General features: G+C 38.7%; 1 protein-coding gene and 1 pseudogene across 2 annotated transcripts in view; both read left to right on the forward strand.

Moving 5' to 3' along the window:
- Positions 1-1,699, forward strand: part of GABRA5 (gamma-aminobutyric acid type A receptor subunit alpha5) — a 71,607-nt gene extending 69,908 nt beyond the window's left edge. For both annotated transcript variants that reach the window (XM_021674564.2, XM_012460366.3), the window contains exon 11: positions 433-1,699. In XM_021674564.2, the coding sequence (XP_021530239.1) occupies positions 433-732 (300 nt within the window). In that variant the 3' untranslated portion in view covers positions 733-1,699. The remainder of the gene's footprint in view (positions 1-432) is intronic.
- A 17,899-nt stretch (positions 1,700-19,598) lies between these two features.
- LOC105722668 (Golgi apparatus membrane protein TVP23 homolog B-like) lies at positions 19,599-20,139 on the forward strand (annotated as a pseudogene).

The following is a 20,139-nucleotide window of genomic DNA, read 5'->3' on the forward strand; positions in this document are numbered from 1 at the left end:
CCAGCTCCATCCATGTTCCTGCAGAAGACATGATCTCATTCTTTTTATCGTTCTTTTTTATGGCTGCGTAGTTTTCCATGGTGTATATGTAGCACACTTTCTTTATCGGATCTGTCATTGATGGGCATTTAGATTGATTCCATGTCTTTGCTATTGTGAAAAGTGTTGCAATGAACATTCTCATGCGTGTGTCTTTATGGTAGAATGATCCGTATTCCTGTGGGTACATGCCCAGTAATGGGATTGCCAGAGTTTAATAGCAGTCATGGCTCTCATGTGTGCGCAGTCTGCAGGCTACCTGGAGGCATCAGTGGAGAAGGGCCCTCTCCCAGGCTACATGGGTTTCTCTCTTTTGGGAGATCTACCTTTAGAATGCCAAGGTGAGCTGACCATTGCCTTCAAGTGTCTTTATGTTCCTATTATATTTTGCAGAAAAAGCGTGAAGTCATACTAAATAAGTCAACAAATGCTTTTACAACTGGGAAGCTGTCTCACGCCCCAAACATCCCGAAGGAACAGACCCCAGCGGGCACCTCGAATACAACTTCCGTCTCAGTAAAACCCTCCGAAGAGAAGACTTCTGAAAGCAAAAAGACTTACAACAGCATCAGCAAAATCGACAAAATGTCCCGAATCGTATTCCCAGTCTTGTTTGGCACTTTCAACTTGGTTTACTGGGCAACGTATCTGAATAGGGAGCCGGTGATAAAAGGAGCCGCCTCTCCAAAATAACGTGCCGCACTCCCAAACTCCGAGACAGCCATACTTCCAGCGAAATGGTACCAAGGAGAGGTCGTGCCCACCAGGGGGCTCTCCATATGTGGGCACTATCTTTCAGGAAAGTTTTGCATGTTTAATAATATGTACAAATAATATTGCCTTGATGTTTCTATATGTAACTTCAGATGTTTCCAAGATGTCCCATTGATAAATCGAGCAAACAACTTTCTAGAAAAACAGGATACGGTGACTAACACTCAGATGCCCAGTATCAGACGTTGATAGTTTACAAACAAGATAAGTATATTTTTAACTGCTTCAAGTGTTACCTAACAACGTTTTTTATACTTCGTCATTTCATACAAATTTTCCCAGTGAATAAATATTTTAGGAAACTCTCCATGATTATTACTTGACCAACTATATTGCGAGAAACAGATCACGAAGAGCACATTTTTCATGATGAGGAAACTTGGACATTTACGTACAAAATGAACTGCCTTTGATAATTCTTACTGTTCTGAAATTAGGAAAGTATTGCATGCTTTTACATGAAGAATAGAATAGGCAAATGTTTATGCAGGCAGGTTAATAACAGAAATACATCACATGTTAGATACACAAATAAAATACTGCCCTGGGGAAAAAATTAACTGCTTAAATTTTTGGGGAGGGAAAGGAAACATTTCTTACCCCACCCCACACCACCCACTAACTGAACGATAGCCAAGAAAGGAAAGGAGATGTTAAAACGAACTGTTTTGATGACATTCTCCTCACTCGGCCCATGTGAGTGCTGTCTCTGAAACGCTGACCACCTCTCCCTGCAGCCAGCGTGTAATGCTTCAGTGGTGAGAAATTGTAATTGAGTTATTTTCCATTTTGTTTCCTTGTATGTATTTCATGACTGGACTTACTGCTCTGTTAGCTTTTGTATATGAATCTTAAATGTTCATTACAAAATAAAAAATGAACTGATCTTGTGGACATATATCATTCTTTTTTAAAAATCTCATGTTTTGGTGGACTCATTTCCTAGAAGTGACATAAATAGTACCCATCATGAAATTGTTTGGGAACAAAGCAGAGCAAAACGAAATGCTTACTTGGTGGGTTGTCTCTGGTTCAATCTAATTTTATAGAGTAGCACCTGGAAAGAAAACTTCCTTAAACCACAGTGAGAGAAACAGGTAAAAGCAGGTATAGCCCATCACAAATATCTCAGTGTGCAGTGCGGCTTGGGCCTCTACTTGATACAGTCTTCTCTGAGTGTGTTTCAAGGTGGGTGTTTGTTGTGGGCATGGTGACTACCTGGTTCTTCACATACATGAAGACTTCATTATCCCTTTCTTTTTTTTTTTTTTTTTTTTTTTGAGACAGGGTCTTGCTGTGTTGCCCAGACTGGCTTACAGTAGCTCAATCATGGCTCCCTGCGGCCTCAACCTTGCAGGCTCAAGCAGTCCTCCCACCTCGTCCCCCTAAGTAGCTGGGACTACAGGCATGCACCACCGTGCCTGACTAACTTTAAAACTTTTCGTAGAGACAGAGGCCTCACTATATCGCCCAGGCTAGTCCTGAACCCCTGCATTGCCCCTTCATCAACTGGTTTTAGGATCTCACAAATGGAAGAGAAAAGACCAAAAAAAAGTGCTCTTATGTGCTCACATGAAGAAGCATTTCCCCACTATAAATGAATATGGTATTTGTAGTGAGAGTGTTTTCTGTTGTAGCACAGCAAAAATCCCAGCACAACAAAAAGCAAACTTAAGGCTCAATAGAAGATCCCGTTTTCCTATACCATGTAGTTACATTTCTCTCCTGTAATCTGTAGAGTTTAGCTTTGCAGTGTGGTTTGGAGAAAAATATACCGCAAGTTTTACCCAATGGCTACATGCATAAACACCCACTTTGAATGTCTCAATCCTAACAGAAAACGATGTCTTCCATACCAGGTTCTAGTAACTTTCTTGACAAGGTCTAGCCATCATGACAGAAAACCTCCAGTGAGCTCCAGTTTGAAGATACGCCTACCATATTTACAAGCTGCTGAATCTTAATTCTGATGAATAGTCAAAAAGGTCATGTTAGTTTCCTATTTTCTGATTTTGTATTGTTGATATTTCAGTGTTTGCTATTTTTAATGAGAACCTAATAAGAATCACCTTGGGGATAATGATTATAAGGCAAGAGATAAGAAGTTCTGAAATTAATTATAAATTACAGTACCCTAATTTAGAGCCAGGATATTTAGATGTATCTATTTTGACATCACCACAAATAGAATATTCTAATATGTTGTTAATGAGTGTTATTTCTGTACTTTCTCTGGACTTTAAAGACCTATCCAGGAAAAGCCTTGACTAATACTGGCCTAAAAGTATGTGTCTGTATGCAATAATTGGGTTCAAATGCTTCCAGAGTAACTATCAAACTTGAAATAGCACAGCAAACATTCTCTGTTGAAGATTGTCAAGGAGGTTGTAAATCTTCTGACCTACTTGTCATGCTCATGTCTTAGAAATAATGCTTTAAAGGTCGGGCGCGGTGGCTCATGCCTGTAATCCCAGCACTTTGGGAGGCCAAGGCAGGTGGATCACGAGGTCAAGAGATCGAGACCATCCCGGTCAACAAGGTGAAACCCCGTCTCTACTAAAAATACAAAAAATTAGCTGGGCATGGTGGCGTGTGTCTGTAATCCCAGCTACTCAGGAGGCTGAGGCAGGAGAATTGCCTGAACCCAGGAGGCGGAGGTTGCGGTGAGCTGAGATCACGCCATTGCACTCCAGCCTGGGTAACAAGAGCAAAACTCCATCTCAAAAAAAAAAAAAAAGAAAAGAAATAATGTTTTATGTCTCTCACGGGGACTGTGAAAAGAAAATAAATCTCAGGACCCCAAAATCACTAACGCAAGGGAGAAGTCAAGCTGGGAACTATGTCGGGCAAACCTGCCTCCCATTTTATTCCTAAACAAGATAGCTTCAAAGACAAGCAGCTACATACCTCCCTCACAATTTGTCCACAAGGCAGTTCCTTGGGGACAACGGACAGGCAAAACTCAAAATCATCCCTCTGCTCTCGTGAGACAAATGCGTATCTGACTGCTTCCTTTGCCATACTGTTTCACTACTCCAGACTGTCTGCCTATGACCTGGAAGAGCCCCCTCCACACTTCGAGTTGTCCCACATTTCTAGACCAAACCAGGGTACGTCTCACATATATTGATTGATGTCTCATGTTTCCCAGAAATGTACAAAACCAAGCTGTGCCTCAACCACCTTGGTCACATGTGATCAGGACCGCCTGAGGCTGTGTCCTGGGTGCATCCGTAACCCTGGCAAAATAAACTTCCTAAATTGATGACAACCTGTATCAGACACTCTCGGTTTACAGGACAAATTATGGGAAGCAGGTACAGTAAATGAGTAACCTCTATTTTATAAACAGGGTTACTGCAACCCAAAGTTAGGTTAATCCATTGGCTCAGAATCATATCAGAAGTTAGGAGGTCATGCAGGCCTAGTTCCTAGCCCTCGTCATCTCTAACCCAGGACTCACAACATCAGGCACTTGCTTCGAGATGGAAGCTAATTTAGAACCAAAATGTGACCTAAAATGGAAACTCTTGCTTCAAGCCCTGGTTGAATAATTGTCTATTAACAATGCCTTAGAAAAACTTTTTTTGCCCTGAAAATATGACTTTTAAGTTTGCCGCTTCTTATATAAACCTGTGCTCCTGTGATCTTCAAAAGCTGTCGTGATGGAATGGGCCTGTTAGGGGAGCACTCCCCCCAACTTTCCTTCAGGGAGAGAGAGAGAAGCACTGATTGATTACAGCCAAGGATCTTGATGTGATTGCTCCTCCCAGAGCTCCTACCTGAATGATTATGTGACTGCCTTGGGAGGGTTCTGCCTCGAGGGAAAGCGTAACTGACTGTGACGCTGAGTCTTCAATCAATATCATCTTTCATTGTAGGAACTAACTTCAAATCAAAAAGAACTCTTTCTTTGAAAAATTGGAAATGCCACAGTTTACTCAGTGAAAACAGTATTTTAAATATTTAAAAATTAGTCTAAATGTATTTTCACAATACACTAGCACATCTGGGACAATCAGTGCCCCGAATAAACATGTTGAGTATTTGAATATGAATTACTCTGATCACTGAAATTACTTGCCAGGTTTGCCATGATATAAGGTAATGATTCTGAAGTCTGCAAAAAGGTTCGTTTCATCAAAGATTTACATGATTATCTGTTTGTCACTGTCATTTTCAATAGACTATCTCAACTCTAAACTGAAATGCTCTGTAGCCTGTTTTGAAATGAATATGGGTTCTTTATGGAAATCTGTGATTAGAAAAATATTTACTGTTCAGAATTTCCCTAATATAAAAGTCTGAAGAGATATTTAAGGAAAAAAAAGTCTGAAGAAATGTTTACTTAGCTTTTCTGAGGTCAGATTGAAAATCAAATAAACCAGGGATCAGGCACTCCATTTTGCAATGTAAGACATCGAAAGGAAAAATTTGAAGTGAGCTCTAATTGACCCAATATACCCATTTAAGTCCAATTTATTCTACATTCTTCGTGTTGCTATCATTGTCTCCCAGACAGCATTATGACCAGCCAGGCCAGTAGCAGGAGCTAGATGAATGTGAGCTGACTGAAGAAATGAATCCCGGTAATTGGGTGGACTGGATTTGTTGAAACTCCTTCAGGTAGAGATTGCAAGTTGGTGGTTATTTTCCACCCAAAGGAAATCTTTTCTTCAGAATTTACAAAATAAGAATTTCAAAGATTTTTACTGTCCTATCCATAGTTGCATAGTTGACCTAATGACAGTAGGAATACAATCCCACCTGGTGACAATTGTCTGGGCTTGAGTGACAGGCTGCTTCTTTAGGTAGGGTGTCCATGTAAATTTATCATCCAGATGTAAGACTTCCATAGTGGTAGATTGAGGTCCTCAGTAAATCCTCTCCCCACAAAAAGCAATGAAAATGCTGGCAAGATTATATAAAAGCAGACATTTCAGTACTCTGGAAATATAACCAAAGGCATACAACAAATTAAGAGTGTTTGTTGAAGAAACAATAATGAACTTCAGTAAGAACAGTGAGGTCTATGCCATTTTAACTTATAGGTAGCCCTATCTCCCTATCAGCTCCTTAGTATGGTATAATGAAGACCAGAACCCTTGCTGCCACCAGAGGGGGATGATTTAATTTGGAATTCTACAAAACACCCCATCCCCAGAGTTTTGCCACTATTTGACCTGTCTTGGAGCTCCATGGAAAGTTTTATTCCCAAAGCGTTGTTGACAACGATGATCGGTATCATTCAAGGAAGCTTTAAGGCAGTGATGCCAGCTAAGGCAAGAAAGAGACCAGCCAAACACGTACAAGGAAGATCTGGGGAATCAAATCTAGTTCACAGTGGGCTATAAAATCTCAGACATATCCTGAGGATCCGAAAGCCTGTGTGTATGTGCAAGATCATGTGAGCAGTCAAGAAAGAGCAGAGAGAGTCTTAGTTACTTACTCACCCCTGGCTGACCTTAACGCCCTGTGAAAGCAAAAAGTGAAAGACAAAGAAGACTTTTAATCTTCCCAAACTTTGAAAATGTGCTCCAAACTACCCATAGATCCTCATGTGCTCCAAACTACCCATAGATCCTCATGGCAAATGGTGAAAAACATATCACCATAAAACATTCAAGAAAATTAAAGACCGATCATTGGCTGCTGTAAGCTATGCTGACCTATGGGTGACCCTACAAAGTCCGGACTAACGATGAAAATGGAGACTTCAGTATAGGGGATGCAAACACTAGCATGCTGGTCCAGGAAAGTAATTAAAGAAACAAACCCTAACCCCAACGACAACAAAATACAACAATAAACAGTAGGAGAAAGGAATGATCTGGTCTCAAAGGTATTAAAATATGTGGCTAGTGTTCCCAGTTTTCAACAAATATTAGGAGGCATGCAAAGAAATTTGGATTTGCAGCCTGTGTACAAGAAACAAAAGAATCAAAAGATACTGGCCCCAAGGGTGCCCAGAAGTTGGATTTAGTAAACAGACTTTAAATCAGCTATTTAATAAGAAGAAATACTATAATATATAATAATATGAAATAATGGTCAAACTTCCCACAACTTATCAAAAACATTAATTTACACTTCCAAGAGGCTCAACTAAATCTTAGTAGAGTAAGCTTGAAGAGATACACACCTGGATGCAACATCATAATTATTCTGTTGAAAGCCAACGACAGAGAGAGAATCTTAAAAGCAAGAGAGAAGAGACTCATCAAATACGAGACGCCTCAATAAGATTAACAGACAACTTCTCATAAAAGACCATGGAGGCCAGAAGGCAGTGAGACAACATATTCAAAGTGCTGAAAGAACGGGGGGATGGGGGGGAACCAAATCTTCTATATTAAGTAAAATTACCCTTCAAGAAGGCAAGCAAAATAAAGACATGACCAGGTAAATAAAAATGGAGCGGATACATCTATAGCAGCCCTAATCTACAAGAAATACCAAAGGAAGTGTTTCAGGGTGTATAGGAATAATACTCGACGTTAACTTGAACTCACACAAGGAAAGGAGGATCACCATAAAGGAAATCGCATGGGTAAATATAAAATGTAAATCAAGTTTTTACTCTTCTCTTAACCAATTTGAAAGACAAGTGTATGAAACAATAATTTCAAAGCTATATTGTTGAGTTTATAAGCATAATTGGTATGAAAATAATGTCACCTTAGAGAAGGACAGGTCAATATATTGAAAGAAAATTTCTATATACTTTTGAAATTAAGTCAGTAATAATCGGCACTAAACTGTTTTAAGGTAGAATGCATATTTAATCCCCAGAGCAGCCATAAAGAAAATGAGTCAGCCGGGCGTGGTGGCTCACGCTTGTAATCCCAGCACTTTGAGAGGCTGAGGTGGGTGGATCATGAGGTCAAGAGATCGAGACCATCCTGGTCAACATGATGAAACCCCGTCTCTACTAAAAATACAAAAAATTAGCTGGGCACAGTGACGCGTGCCTGTAATCCCAGCTACTCAGGAGGCTGAGGCAGGAGAATTGCTTGAACCCAGGAGGCGGAGGTTGCAGTGAGCCGAGATCACGCCATTGCACTCCAGCCTGGGTAACAAGAGCGAAACTCCGTCTCAAAAAAAAAGAAAAAAAGAAAGAAAAGAAAAGAAGTAAAAGGAAAGGTAGTGAACAATCCAAAGGAATTTAAATAATGTACTAGAAAATAACACAAAAGAATACAGAAGGGGAGTAACACAGGGACAAAGGGAGAGAAACATAAAAAAGAGCAAAACAGTAGCTGTAAGTTCAACCACATCAGTCATTAAATGAAAATGCATTACATAATCCAGTCAAAAGGCAGAGAATGTCAGACTGGATTAATTAAAAAGAACATAACCTTATACTTTGAATAAGAGGTATCTTCTAGATTTAAAGACACAAATAGGTGGGAAAGTAAAAGCATGGAAAGGATATACTATGCAGATAGTACCTGAAAGACTGCTAGAATGATTATACCAATATCAGAAAAAAGGTAATACAGACAATATTATAAGAGACAAAGACGGACATTTTATAATAGTAAAACAGTTCATTTATCTAGAAGATACAACTAAAAACAGATATGTACCTGTGTAGCTAACAGTACAGCCCAAACTATATGAAGCAAAAACTGACGGAATTGAAGGGGGAAATACACAGTACAACAATAGTAGTTGAAAACTTCAGTCTCCACTCTTTTTTTTTTTTTTTTTTTTTTTTTTTTTTGAGACGGAGTTTCACTCTCGTTACCCAGGCCAGTCTCCACTCTTAATAGTGTGTGCAACGAGACGAAGAATCGGCCAGGATGCAGAAGACCAGAACAACACTGTTGACCAACTTGATCTGCTGACATCTAGGGAACGCTGCACCCAACAGCAGCAGAATACAAACACATTCTTTTAAGTGAACATGGGCCATTCTCCAGAATAGAGAATTTTTAATGCAATAATACGAGGCTTAATAGTTTTATTATATTTTAATTTTTATTTTTTTGAGTCAGGGTTGTTTGTCACCCAGGCTGGAGTGCAGTGGCATGATCAAGGCTTGCTGCAGCCTTGACCTCCCAGGCTCAAGTGACTACAGGCATGCACCACCATGCCCAGCTGATTTTTTAATTTTTATTTTCGTAGAGACAGGGTCTTCTTATATTGCTCAGTCTGGTCTCAAACTCCTGAGCTCAAGTAATCCACCTGCCTCAGCCTCCCAAAGTGCTAGGATTAAAGCTATTAGCCACTGTGCCTGACCAAGTCTTAATAATTTTAAAGAGATTAAGATCATACAAAGTATTTTCTCAAAAAACAGTGGAATTAAGTTAGTAATTTATTTTTCAAACCAGGACACTTTTAAGAGGCATAACACTAATAATCACATCAGAACAAGAGGCATAAATTAAAATGCTCTTGTGCAAATCAGAGCCTGTGCTTATCCTGCCTTTAGCAAGGAATCCATTATACAGTCCCCTACAGTTCCCATCCCATCCATGTTTTATTCACCTCCAGTGTGAAGCCTGCCTCGCCCCGTGGGCCTTTGAGTTTGCAATGCCTCTGTTAGACCAATTTGAATTGGGTCATTACAGGAAACATGCACTTCATTTTCCAACAGATTAGTGTTAAATTCTACCATGCCCCATTTCTATTTGATCTTTTACATTGGTGTTGGTATCAGGCATAGTATGTGTATATATTTGTGGAGTATATGAGATATTTTGATATAGGCATTCAGAGCATAGTAATCATATACGAGTAAATGGGGCATCCATCACCTCAAGAATTTATCATTCTCAAGTACACATGAAAAATCTACAAAATTAATCACATGATGGGTCATATATCAATATAAAAATATTGGTACATTCATAATATAGAAATTTTATACATATTTTTTGAGATCAGGTTATGAGACTGGCTAGTGTTTGTATTTTGGTAGAGACAAGGTTTTACTACCTTGCCCAGGCTGGTCTCAAACTTCTGGCCTCAAGCGATCCAGCCACTTCAGCCTCCCAAAGTGCTGGATAACAGGCATGAGTCACCATGCAGGCCAATAATATAGAAATTCTATAAAAGAACACTTTGATCATATGTAATAATAATATTGCAAATGGAAACAACTTTTTAAAAAATATCTTCCAACTACAAATTTAAAATTTCTTAATTAAATAATAGAAGGATAAAAACAAAGATTTAAAAATGCTAAAAGTCAAATTTAATTTAAAATTACACATAAAAATTCATGAGCTACAAGAAATCATTGCTCAGACTAATGTAGCAAATGTTTTCCCCTATATTTTCTTTTAGTAGTTTCAAAGTTTCAGGTCCTACGTTTAAAGTCTTTCATCTACTTTGAGTTGATTTTTGTATACAGTGTGAAATAAGAGCCCAATTTCACTCCTCTACATGTAGATTCTAGTTTTCCCAACACAATGTATCACAGAGACTGTCTTTTCCCCATTGTGTGTTCTTGATACCATTATAGAAAACTTACTGACTCTACACGTGTGAGTTTATTCTTGGGCTGTCTATCCTATTCCATTGGTCTATGTATCTGTTCTTATGTGATTACCATAGTGCTTAAATTACTGTAGTCTTGTATTTTGAAATCAGGTAGTATGATGCCTCCAGCTTCATTCATTTTGTTCAAGATTGCTTTGGTTATTTGGGATCTTTTGTGATTCCATAAAAATTTTAGAAATTTTTTTCCTCTTCCTATGAAAAAAATCATTGGAATTTTGAGAGGGATTGCATTGAATCTTTGATTGCTCTGGGTAGTATGGACATCTAAATAATATTATTTCCTCCAATCCATGGATATAGGACATCTTTCCTTTCATTTATGTCATCCGTAATTTCTTTCATTAATGTTTTATAGTTTTCAGTATATGGATTATTCACCTCTTTGATTAAATTTACTCCTAAGTATTTCATTTTATGATGCTACTGTACATGGGATTGTTTTATTAATTATTTTAGGATAGTTTGTTGTTAGTGTAGATATGCTACTGATTTTTCATGTTGACTTTGTATCCTGTAACTTTACTGAATTTATCAGTTCTAACACTTTTTGGTAGAGTCTTTTGGGTTTTCTACATAGAAGACTTTTCATAAACAGAGACAATTTTATTTCTTCTTTTAGTTTTTGGATGGCTTTATTTCCTTTGCTTGTTTAATTGGTATAGCTAGAACTTCCAGAATTATATTGAATAGAAGTGATAAGAGTAAGCATCGTGTCTTATTTATGATCTAAGAGGAAAAGCTTTGAACTTTTCACTATTAAGTATGATGTTAGCTGTGGGCTTGTCATATATGGCCTTTATTGTGTACACTAGAAGAAAATTTAAGAGAATTGCTTTATGACATTGGTCTGGGCAATAGTTTTTTTGATATGACCTCAAAAGCACAGGCAATGAAAAGCAAAAATAGACGAATGGGATTGTATCAAACTAAAAAGCCTCTGCACAGCAAAGGAAAAAAAACTGGCAGCATGAAAAGAGAACCCATGGACTGGACTGGGAGAAAATTTTGCATATTTGAGACAGATTCTCCCTCTGTCACCCAGGCTGGAGTGCAGTGGTGTCATCTAGGCTCTCTGCAACCGCCTCCTCCCGGGTTCAAGTGGTTGTCCTGCCTCAGCCTCCCAAGTAGCTGGGACTACAGGCACATGCCACCATACCTAGCTAATTTTTGTATTTTTAGTATAGATAGGGTTTCACCATGTTGGTCAGGCTGGTCTCGAACTCCTGGCCTCAAGTTATCCACCCAGCTCCGCCTTCCCAGCATTACAGGCCTGAGCCATTACACACGCCCCAAATATTTTTTATAGTGGTTAATACTGCAAATATATAAGGAACTCACAAACCTCAATAGCAAGAAAACACATAACCTGATGAAAAAATCGACAAAGGGGGGCCGGGCGCGGTGGCGCACACCTGTAATCCCAGCACTTTGGGAGGCCGAGGCGGGTGGATCACGAGGTCAAGAGATCGAGACCATCCTGGTCAACATGGTGAAACCCCGTCTCTACTAAAAATACAAAAAATTAGCTGGGCACAGTGGCGCATGCCTGTAATCCCAGCTACTCAGGAGGCTGAGGCAGGAGAATTGCCTGAACCCAGGAGGCGGAGGTTGCGGTGAGCTGAGATCGCGCCATTGCACTCCAGCCTGGGTAACAAGAGCGCAACTCCATCTCAAAAAAAAAAAAAAAATTGACAAAGGACCTGAACAGACATTTCTCAAAAGAAGATACACCAATGGCCAACAGATAAATGAAAAAAATTGCTCAGTGTCTCTCATTATCAAGGAAATTCAAATTAAAACAACAGTGAGATATCATCTACATGTGTTAGAATGAGTATTATCAAAAAGACAAAAGATGATAAGTGTTAGGATATGGAGAAAAGGAGAAGAGGGAACCCTGGTACACTGTGGGTGGAAATGTTACTTAGTACAGCTATTTTAGGAAAACAGTATGGAAGCTCCTCAAAAAACTAAAAATAAAATTACAATATCATCCAGCATTCTCACTTCTGGGCATATATGCAAAGAAACTGAAATCAGTCTGTCAAAGAGCTCACTGCACTCCCATGTTCACTGCAGCATTATTTTCAATAGCCAACAAATGAATGCAACCTAAGTGTCCATTCGTGGATAGGTGGATTAAAAAACTGTTGTCCAGGCCGGGCACGATGGCTCAGACTTTAATACCAGCACTTTGGGAGGCCGAGGAGGGCAGATCATGAGGTCAGTAGTTCGAGACCAGCCTGATCAACATGGTGAGACCCCCCCCAATGAGACCCCTAAATTTTGTATTTTTAGTAGAGACCCTGTCTCTACTAAAAATACAAAAATTAGGCGGGTGTGGTGGTGCACATCTGTAATCCCAGCTACTCAGGAGGTTGAGGCTGGAGAATCACTTGAACCCGGGAGACGGAGGTTGCAGTGAGCCAAGATCATGCCACTGCACTCCAGCCTGGGTGAAAGAGTGAGAAACTGTCTCAAAAAAAATGTTGTCCATTAGTATTTCTATACATAAACACTCTGTATATAGTTTTTAAAATCCACTTATCTACTAATGTCCTTATCTATTTAATCCACTTACCCACTGTTTTTTTTAATCCACTGGTGGATAAGTGGATTAAAAAAAACTATATATATAGTGGAATACTATATACGCTTTAAAAGAAGGAAGCTCTGTCATTTGCAACGTGAAAGAACCTAAATGACATTATGGTAACTAAAGTAAGCCAGGAAGAGAAGGACAAATACTACCTGTTCTCACTTATATACGGACCCTAAAAGAGAGAAATTCACAGAAGCAGAGAGTAGAATGGCAGTTCCCAGAGGCTGCTGTGAGGGCAGGGAAGGGGGAGATGTTCATCAAAGGATGTAGAGTTTCAGACGTGAGAAATACGTTTTACTGACCTATTGCACAGCATGGCGCCCACAGTTAATGTTAATAATAATGTGTTGAATATTTTAAGACTGCTAAAATAGTAGTTTTTAAATGTTCTTACTACCGAAGATGATAAGCAGGTGTATGTACAATTATTATTCCTCAATTTTTAAAAAGTGGAATTACAAACTATAGAATAATACTTGATTTTAAAAGTTTATAAGATGCATTTAAAGCATATTAGAATATTCATACTGTTAAGCATATATCAATATGAGTAAAAAGTATTAAAAAATGACGGCCGGGCGCGGTGGCTCAAGCCTGTAATCCCAGCACTTTGGGAGGCCGAGGCGGGTGGATCACGAGGTCAAGAGATCGAGACCATCCTGGTCAACATGGTGAAACCCTGTCTCCACTAATACAAAAAATTAGCTGGGCATGGTGGCGCGTGCCTGTAATCCCAGCTACTCAGGAGGCTGAGGCAGGAGAATTGCCTGAACCCAGGAGGCAGAGGCTGTGGTGAGCTGAGATCGCGCCATTGCACTCCAGCCTGGGTAACGAGCGAAACTCCGTCTCAAAAAAAAAAAAAAATGAACTAACTTCCCAATCAAAAGCTGTAAATAAACCAAAAGAAAGCACAAAGTAAATAAAATATAGATAAATGCAAACTTTGATTAGGTAGAGAATACAAAACAAGAGATGTAACGAATTAATCAAAACTGATGATTAATAAAATGAAATACACAAACTAAGAAAAAATGGGGAATATAAACAAAATAAGAAATGACACAGTAAAAATAAAAGTCATAAGAGATGACTTACCCACCTTTATTTAAAAAATTTGGAATATATATATATATATATATATATATATATGAGAATTTTTTGGGAACTATAATTTACTACTGAAATTGACCCCAGTAGGGATAGAATGCTTAAGGAGGCCATTTTCTATGGAAAAAAAGAAAATATTACCAAGAAACTTCTACTTGCCAACACACACACACAGACACACAGACACACAAAGGGCTCAGATGCCTTTACAGAGAAATTCTACAAAAAAATGTAAAGATCATGAAACCGTGATGCCAAATAAATTGTTCCAAAACATACAAAATGAAGGAAAACTTACAAACTTAGGAGTAGAAGAATGACTTAATAGACAGAAATTCAATAACATAATTTACCGTGGAGAAAAAATTATTTCTCTCCACTGATGCCATAGAAGTCTGACAAGTTTCAACATCCATTCTTGACTTTTTTTTTTTTTGAGACGGAGTCTCTCTGTAGCCAGGCACGAGTGCAGTGGCATGATCTCGGCTCACTGCAACCTCTGCCTCCCGGGTTCAGATGATTCTCTTGCCTCAGCCTCCTGAGTAGCTGGGACTACAAGGCACATACCACCTCACCCAGCTAATTTTTGTATTTTTAGTAGAGATGAGGTTTCACCATATTGGCCAGGACGGCCCCAATCTCTCGACCTTGTGAGCCGCCTGCCTCGGCCTCCCAAAGTGCTGAGATTACAGGCGTGAAAACCTACAAAATAGTAAAGTATGGGCATCTCCTCTGTTTTCTCCTTCTTTCAGTCTGTCTGTCTCCACAGGAGACCTTTCCAGGATGATCTGGAATAGGAAGAGAGTGACCACTATCTCTTGCCTTTATCATTTTTATACAAGGCATTAGCCACTACAGTTAGACACAAGACATTTATTGGAGGCATAAAAATTGGGTATTATGAAGTACATCTATTACTGCTTGAAGATAATATGATAGCAAAAGTGGAAAACATTAGTGAACCAGTGATAAAACTAACACAGCATTAAGAGAATTCACAAAGCAAGCAAGATGTAAAAATTACATAAAATAATAGAAATGTTTATATTCATGATTAATAAGCAATCAGAGGGCACTGGAAGAGAAAATACCATTTAAAATAGCATCAAAAAGATAGATCATATTCTCACAAATGAACTAATTAAGAAGTATGAAAACCCTATGTGAAGTACTTATGAACAAATAGAAAATGTAATCCTTGTTGTTGTATAGGACAACTCAATATTATAAAGAGGCAGATTCTCCCTAAGTTAATTTATCCATTTAATAGAACCCCAATAAAATATGAAATTTTTTTTTTCTGGAGCTATATACATTGAGATTAAAGTTAACTTGGAAGAACAAATATGCAAGAATACATGAAAATACTGAATAAGAAGATGAACAGCTAGCCCTAGCCTAACCAGATATTAAAACACAAAATCTTTATAATTAACACAATGGTACAAGCAGATTACTCGCTAATTAGCCATTGAAAAGAAATACAAAAATAGATCCAGGTATACATGAAAACTTTGTATATGATAATTATGATATTTCAAATGAGTGTGACAGTGTTCAACTTTTGAATAAGTAGTATGGGAAGCTCTGAATGGTTATATGGAAAATATTTAAATTACATCAATACTTTACATATCACTTAATACTGAGATTCAAATGGATCAGAGGTATAAGTGTAAAAGATGCTATCACAGAGATACCAGAATAAATCACGGGCAGACTCTTTTATAATTTGGGTGAAAGTTATAGGGAAAGGTTCTAATTATTTCTTCAAATCCAGATGCAAAAAATATTGACAATTTGACTAGAGAAACATGTTTAAAGATGTCATGATCAGTAAAGCATAACCAAAATCAAAAGACAAAGGATAAATGGGAAGAAATTATTTGCAACTTATGCCACAGAAAAATGCCCATAACATGTAAAATTTGAGGACAAGATATGAAGAAATTTGATGGAATGTTGTGCAAAGGACATAAAAGATAGTTTGCTAAAATATGTAATGGTCCTAAATATTTTTAAATGTTCAACATACTCATAATTAACAAAACACACATTAGAACCATGTTGAGATATCACTTTTTATGCCTTAGCTCGGTAAAATCTAACAAATTTGAAAATTCACTATTGACAAGACTATCAAAAAACAGGGATCATCTTTCTTTGACGGTGGGAATGAGAAACGGAGAAAACTTCCTTACAGGAAGGAAATTTGACAATATATGTTAAAATTACACATGCACCCTTTGACCTAGAAATCTTCTGAAAATTTACCCTAAAGATACACCTTCAACAGCATAAAAGTAGGCATGCACAAAGTTATATGATTCAGCATTATATGTACTTGCAAAATATTGGAAACTACGAAAATACCCCAACAAAGTAAAGTAATTTAACCCTTACAGTAGTTACATGCAATCGAATACTATGCAGGTATATAAAAAGGATAAGTCAGAGTTGCATTAACTGGTGTATTTCCAAGGTACAATATTGAAGAAGTTAAAGAAACAGAATGCAGGCCGGGCGCGGTGGCTCACGCCTGTAATCCCAGCACTTTGGGAGGCCGAGGCGGGTGGATCACGAGGTCAAGAGATCGAGACCATCCTGGTCAACATGGTGAAACCCCGTCTCTACTAAAAATACAAAAAATTAGCTGGGCATAGTGGTGCGTGCCTGTAATCCCAGCTACTCAGGAGGCTAAGGCAGAATTGCCTGAACCCAGGAGGCGGAGGTTGCGGTGAGCCGAGATCGCGCCATTGCACTCCAGCCTGGGTAACAAGAGCGAAACTCCGTCTCAAAAAAAAAAAAAAAAAAAAAACAGAACAGAATGCAAAAGTTTTATATAGCATGTGATGTTTGATGACAGAAAAAAAGTAGAATTAGAAAATGGTTATTTATCTACTTTCGGAAAAAGAAAAAATGAAGCAGAAATTGATGAAATGTATTATGTAGGGGAGGTGTCTGTGTATGTGTGTGGCAGAAACAAGCAGAAGCAATGGGATGGGATGGCACTGCCCTTGATATTTCTTGTTTCATGCTGCATAGTGTCGATTTTTGGGATTATGTTAAAATTTTACACATTCAAAAATAGCATTAAATCACAATAATGAGGAAAAGCCCTAAAATGTAATACAAATAGAAACTAATGAACTCAGCTCCCCTTTAAATTAATAGCATAACCACACTGGAGAAAAAAGCTAAATCAAATAACTTTCGAGCGTAGCATTTTGCTTACTCTCTTGTATTCTTAGCTTAAAGGGGGAGAGCAGAAACATCTGAAAACGCATTCCGAACGCAACCCGGAGGTCTTCTTTTTATTGCAGCATGGTTGGAATTCTGAAACTGTATTATGTTTGTGTGACATCAGTACATACTCATTAATTCTAGTGTGTAATGAGATAGTATTATTATATCATAATATAGAACATCATGCATTCTGTGTCCTCTAAAAGGTCTCAGAGAAATAATACTTCAGTGCAACTAGATTTGTTTTCTAAATATCATTCTCTATTAAAAGGAATCAAGGAAAAATTTTGAGTTCAAGGGTAGAGAAAAAGAAACTGTGAGTGGCAATCCTGTTGCTCAAGAAAGTAAGTGAGGAAGGAAAGGTAACCATGTGAGGTGAAGGCTCTGCTAACTGGTTTATGTGGGAACCATTTCCCAATGTATACCTCTATTCAATCATCACTTTGTATGCCTTCAGTGCATACTATTTCGTTTGTCTCTTATACCTCAATAAACCTAGGGAAAAATTTTTTTTTTTTGAGACGGAGTTTCACTCTCGTTACCCAGGCTGGAGTGCAATGGTGCGATCTCGGCTCACTGCAACCTCCGCCTCCTGGGTTCAGGCAATTCTCCTGCCTCAGCCTCCTGAGTAGCTGGGATTACAGGCACGTGCCACCGTGCCCAGCTAATTTTTTGTATTTTTAGTAGAGACGGGGTTTCACCATGTTGACCAGATGGTCTCGATCTCTTGACCTCATGATTCACCCGCCTCATCCTCCCAAAGTGCTGGGATTACAGGCGTGAGCCACCGCGCCCGGTCCTTAAATTTTTTAAACATAAAGTTGAGACAAATCTCAAACAATAAATATTGGGGACATGCTAAATACAGGAGTCAGCTTGAAGAGGTTCCTATTGTCAAAATCTTGGATAATTTGAGAATAACAATAAATAATGGCAGTAATGTATTAAAGCGCATTGAATAAAACAAAAAACCATGAGTCCCTACAGAAGGTAATACTAGAGAAAGACGAAGAGTGCTTCCTACAATATAGTCACAACTAATAAATGGAGAGGAACAGTAGTTAGAAAATCACCATTTTGCGAGCACCAAGCAAAAATCATCAATGCATGTTAAAACTAACATAGTCAAACATTTTCAAATAATTTCCTCAAAAAACCGTCAGCCATTTAAAAAGAAGAAGAAGTAATTTTACAGTGGAGAAACCTGGCAGATGCCAGCTTCACTAAGGGATTAGTGTGACCCACAATGAGATAAACCAACATTGTGGGTCTCCTACAATAATGCACCAAGAAAAGCAACATTACTTATGTCAGATTTCTGCTCAAAATACACAACCTGAATCTGATCATGAGAAAGATTCACACAGAGGCACATTCTCCAAAATACTCTTGTCTACTGAAGCTGCCATGTTGTGAAAGATCAAGAATGTCCACAACCTGTTCTGGGCTAAAACCAGACCAAATGGACGCAATAGTGAAATGTGTGATCCTGAAGACGTTCTTAGACTAAATGGGAAAAATGCTATTGAAGATATCATTGGATCAGTTAGAAAAATTAGACTATGCGCTGCAGATTAGATGATAATATAGAAATTTTTAGTATTATTTTCACAAATTTATTTATAAACTTGTGAATATTTCCAAGAGAATAGTTTTAAAAATTGGGGGATAATTTAAAAGCTGATTTATATGGAAATGCAGATAACCTAGAACAGCAATAAATATAAACAAACAAATTCAGAGAACTAACAATGATAGATATTAAGAAAATAGATGCCGGGCGCGGTGGCTCACGCCTGTAATCCCAGCACTTTGGGAGGCTGAGGTGGGTGGATCACAAGGTCAACAAATTGAGACCATCCTGGTCAACATGGTGAAACCCCGTCTCTACTAAAAATACAAAAAGTTAGCTGGGCACAGTGGCACGTGCCTGTAATCCCAGCTACTCAGGAGGCTGAGGCAGGAGAATTGCCTGAACCCAGGAGGCGGAGGTTGCAGTGAGCTGAGATCGCGCCATTGCACTCCAGCCTGGGTAACAAGAGCGAAACTCCGTCTTAAAAAAAAAAAAAAAAAATAGAAGGCCATAGAAATGTTTTTTAAATGTGGTACTGGGGGGCTGGCACCGGGCCGCCACATTGCAACAGGTCCGTAATGATGACACTGAAGACATTTCAGTGTTGGATGCGGAAGAAACAACTAACGAAAGAAAAAAATCAAAATCAGACGCCCAGTGGCCGCACTTCTCCAGTTTCTCTTTCAGGTCAGTGCAGTTATGGTCCATCTTCTTTGCAGGTTGGTCATCAGCAGCTTTACAGCTTGTATGGTGGCAATTATCTTGTCATGTGACTTTAGGGTAGTGATGAATGTCACAGGTAGACTAGTGCTGGGTCTGCAGTGTTGGAATCACGTGATGAAGATGGACAGAGCCATTGGGTGTTTGAGTCCAGAAAGGCATCTTCTCAGGAGGACAAAACTGTCTCAGAGGCTGAATGCCATCTTTTGGTGGGCACTTGGTGCCTGTCCAGTGCTGCAGGCGATATTTGTCTTTAGTGGCCTCTTCTCCTTCAGGGTAAAGGGTTAGCCGTGGTTATCACCGGTGTGGTGCTACAAGGTGCTAAACTATATGGCTACATCAGGTGTAGCAACAGAAAGAATGTAACCAGCATGGCTCCCTCATATTCGGAAAGCTGTTTTTAAGACAAAACACTGAAGATGATCGGACGTCGAGAACAGAGAGAGAGAGCTTATGTTCATTGTTACATTGGGGAACAACCAAAGAGATTCTTGGCTCTGAACACCGTAGACCTCAGTCCACGTTACAACAAGGAATTTTGGCTTTTTCACTTAAAAACTTTACTTAA

Source organism: Aotus nancymaae, unplaced genomic scaffold, assembly GCF_030222135.1.
Source record: "Aotus nancymaae isolate 86718 unplaced genomic scaffold, 86718_ANA_hifiasm-v0.15.2.pri h1tg000075l, whole genome shotgun sequence".
Lineage (NCBI taxonomy): Eukaryota > Metazoa > Chordata > Mammalia > Primates > Aotidae > Aotus > Aotus nancymaae.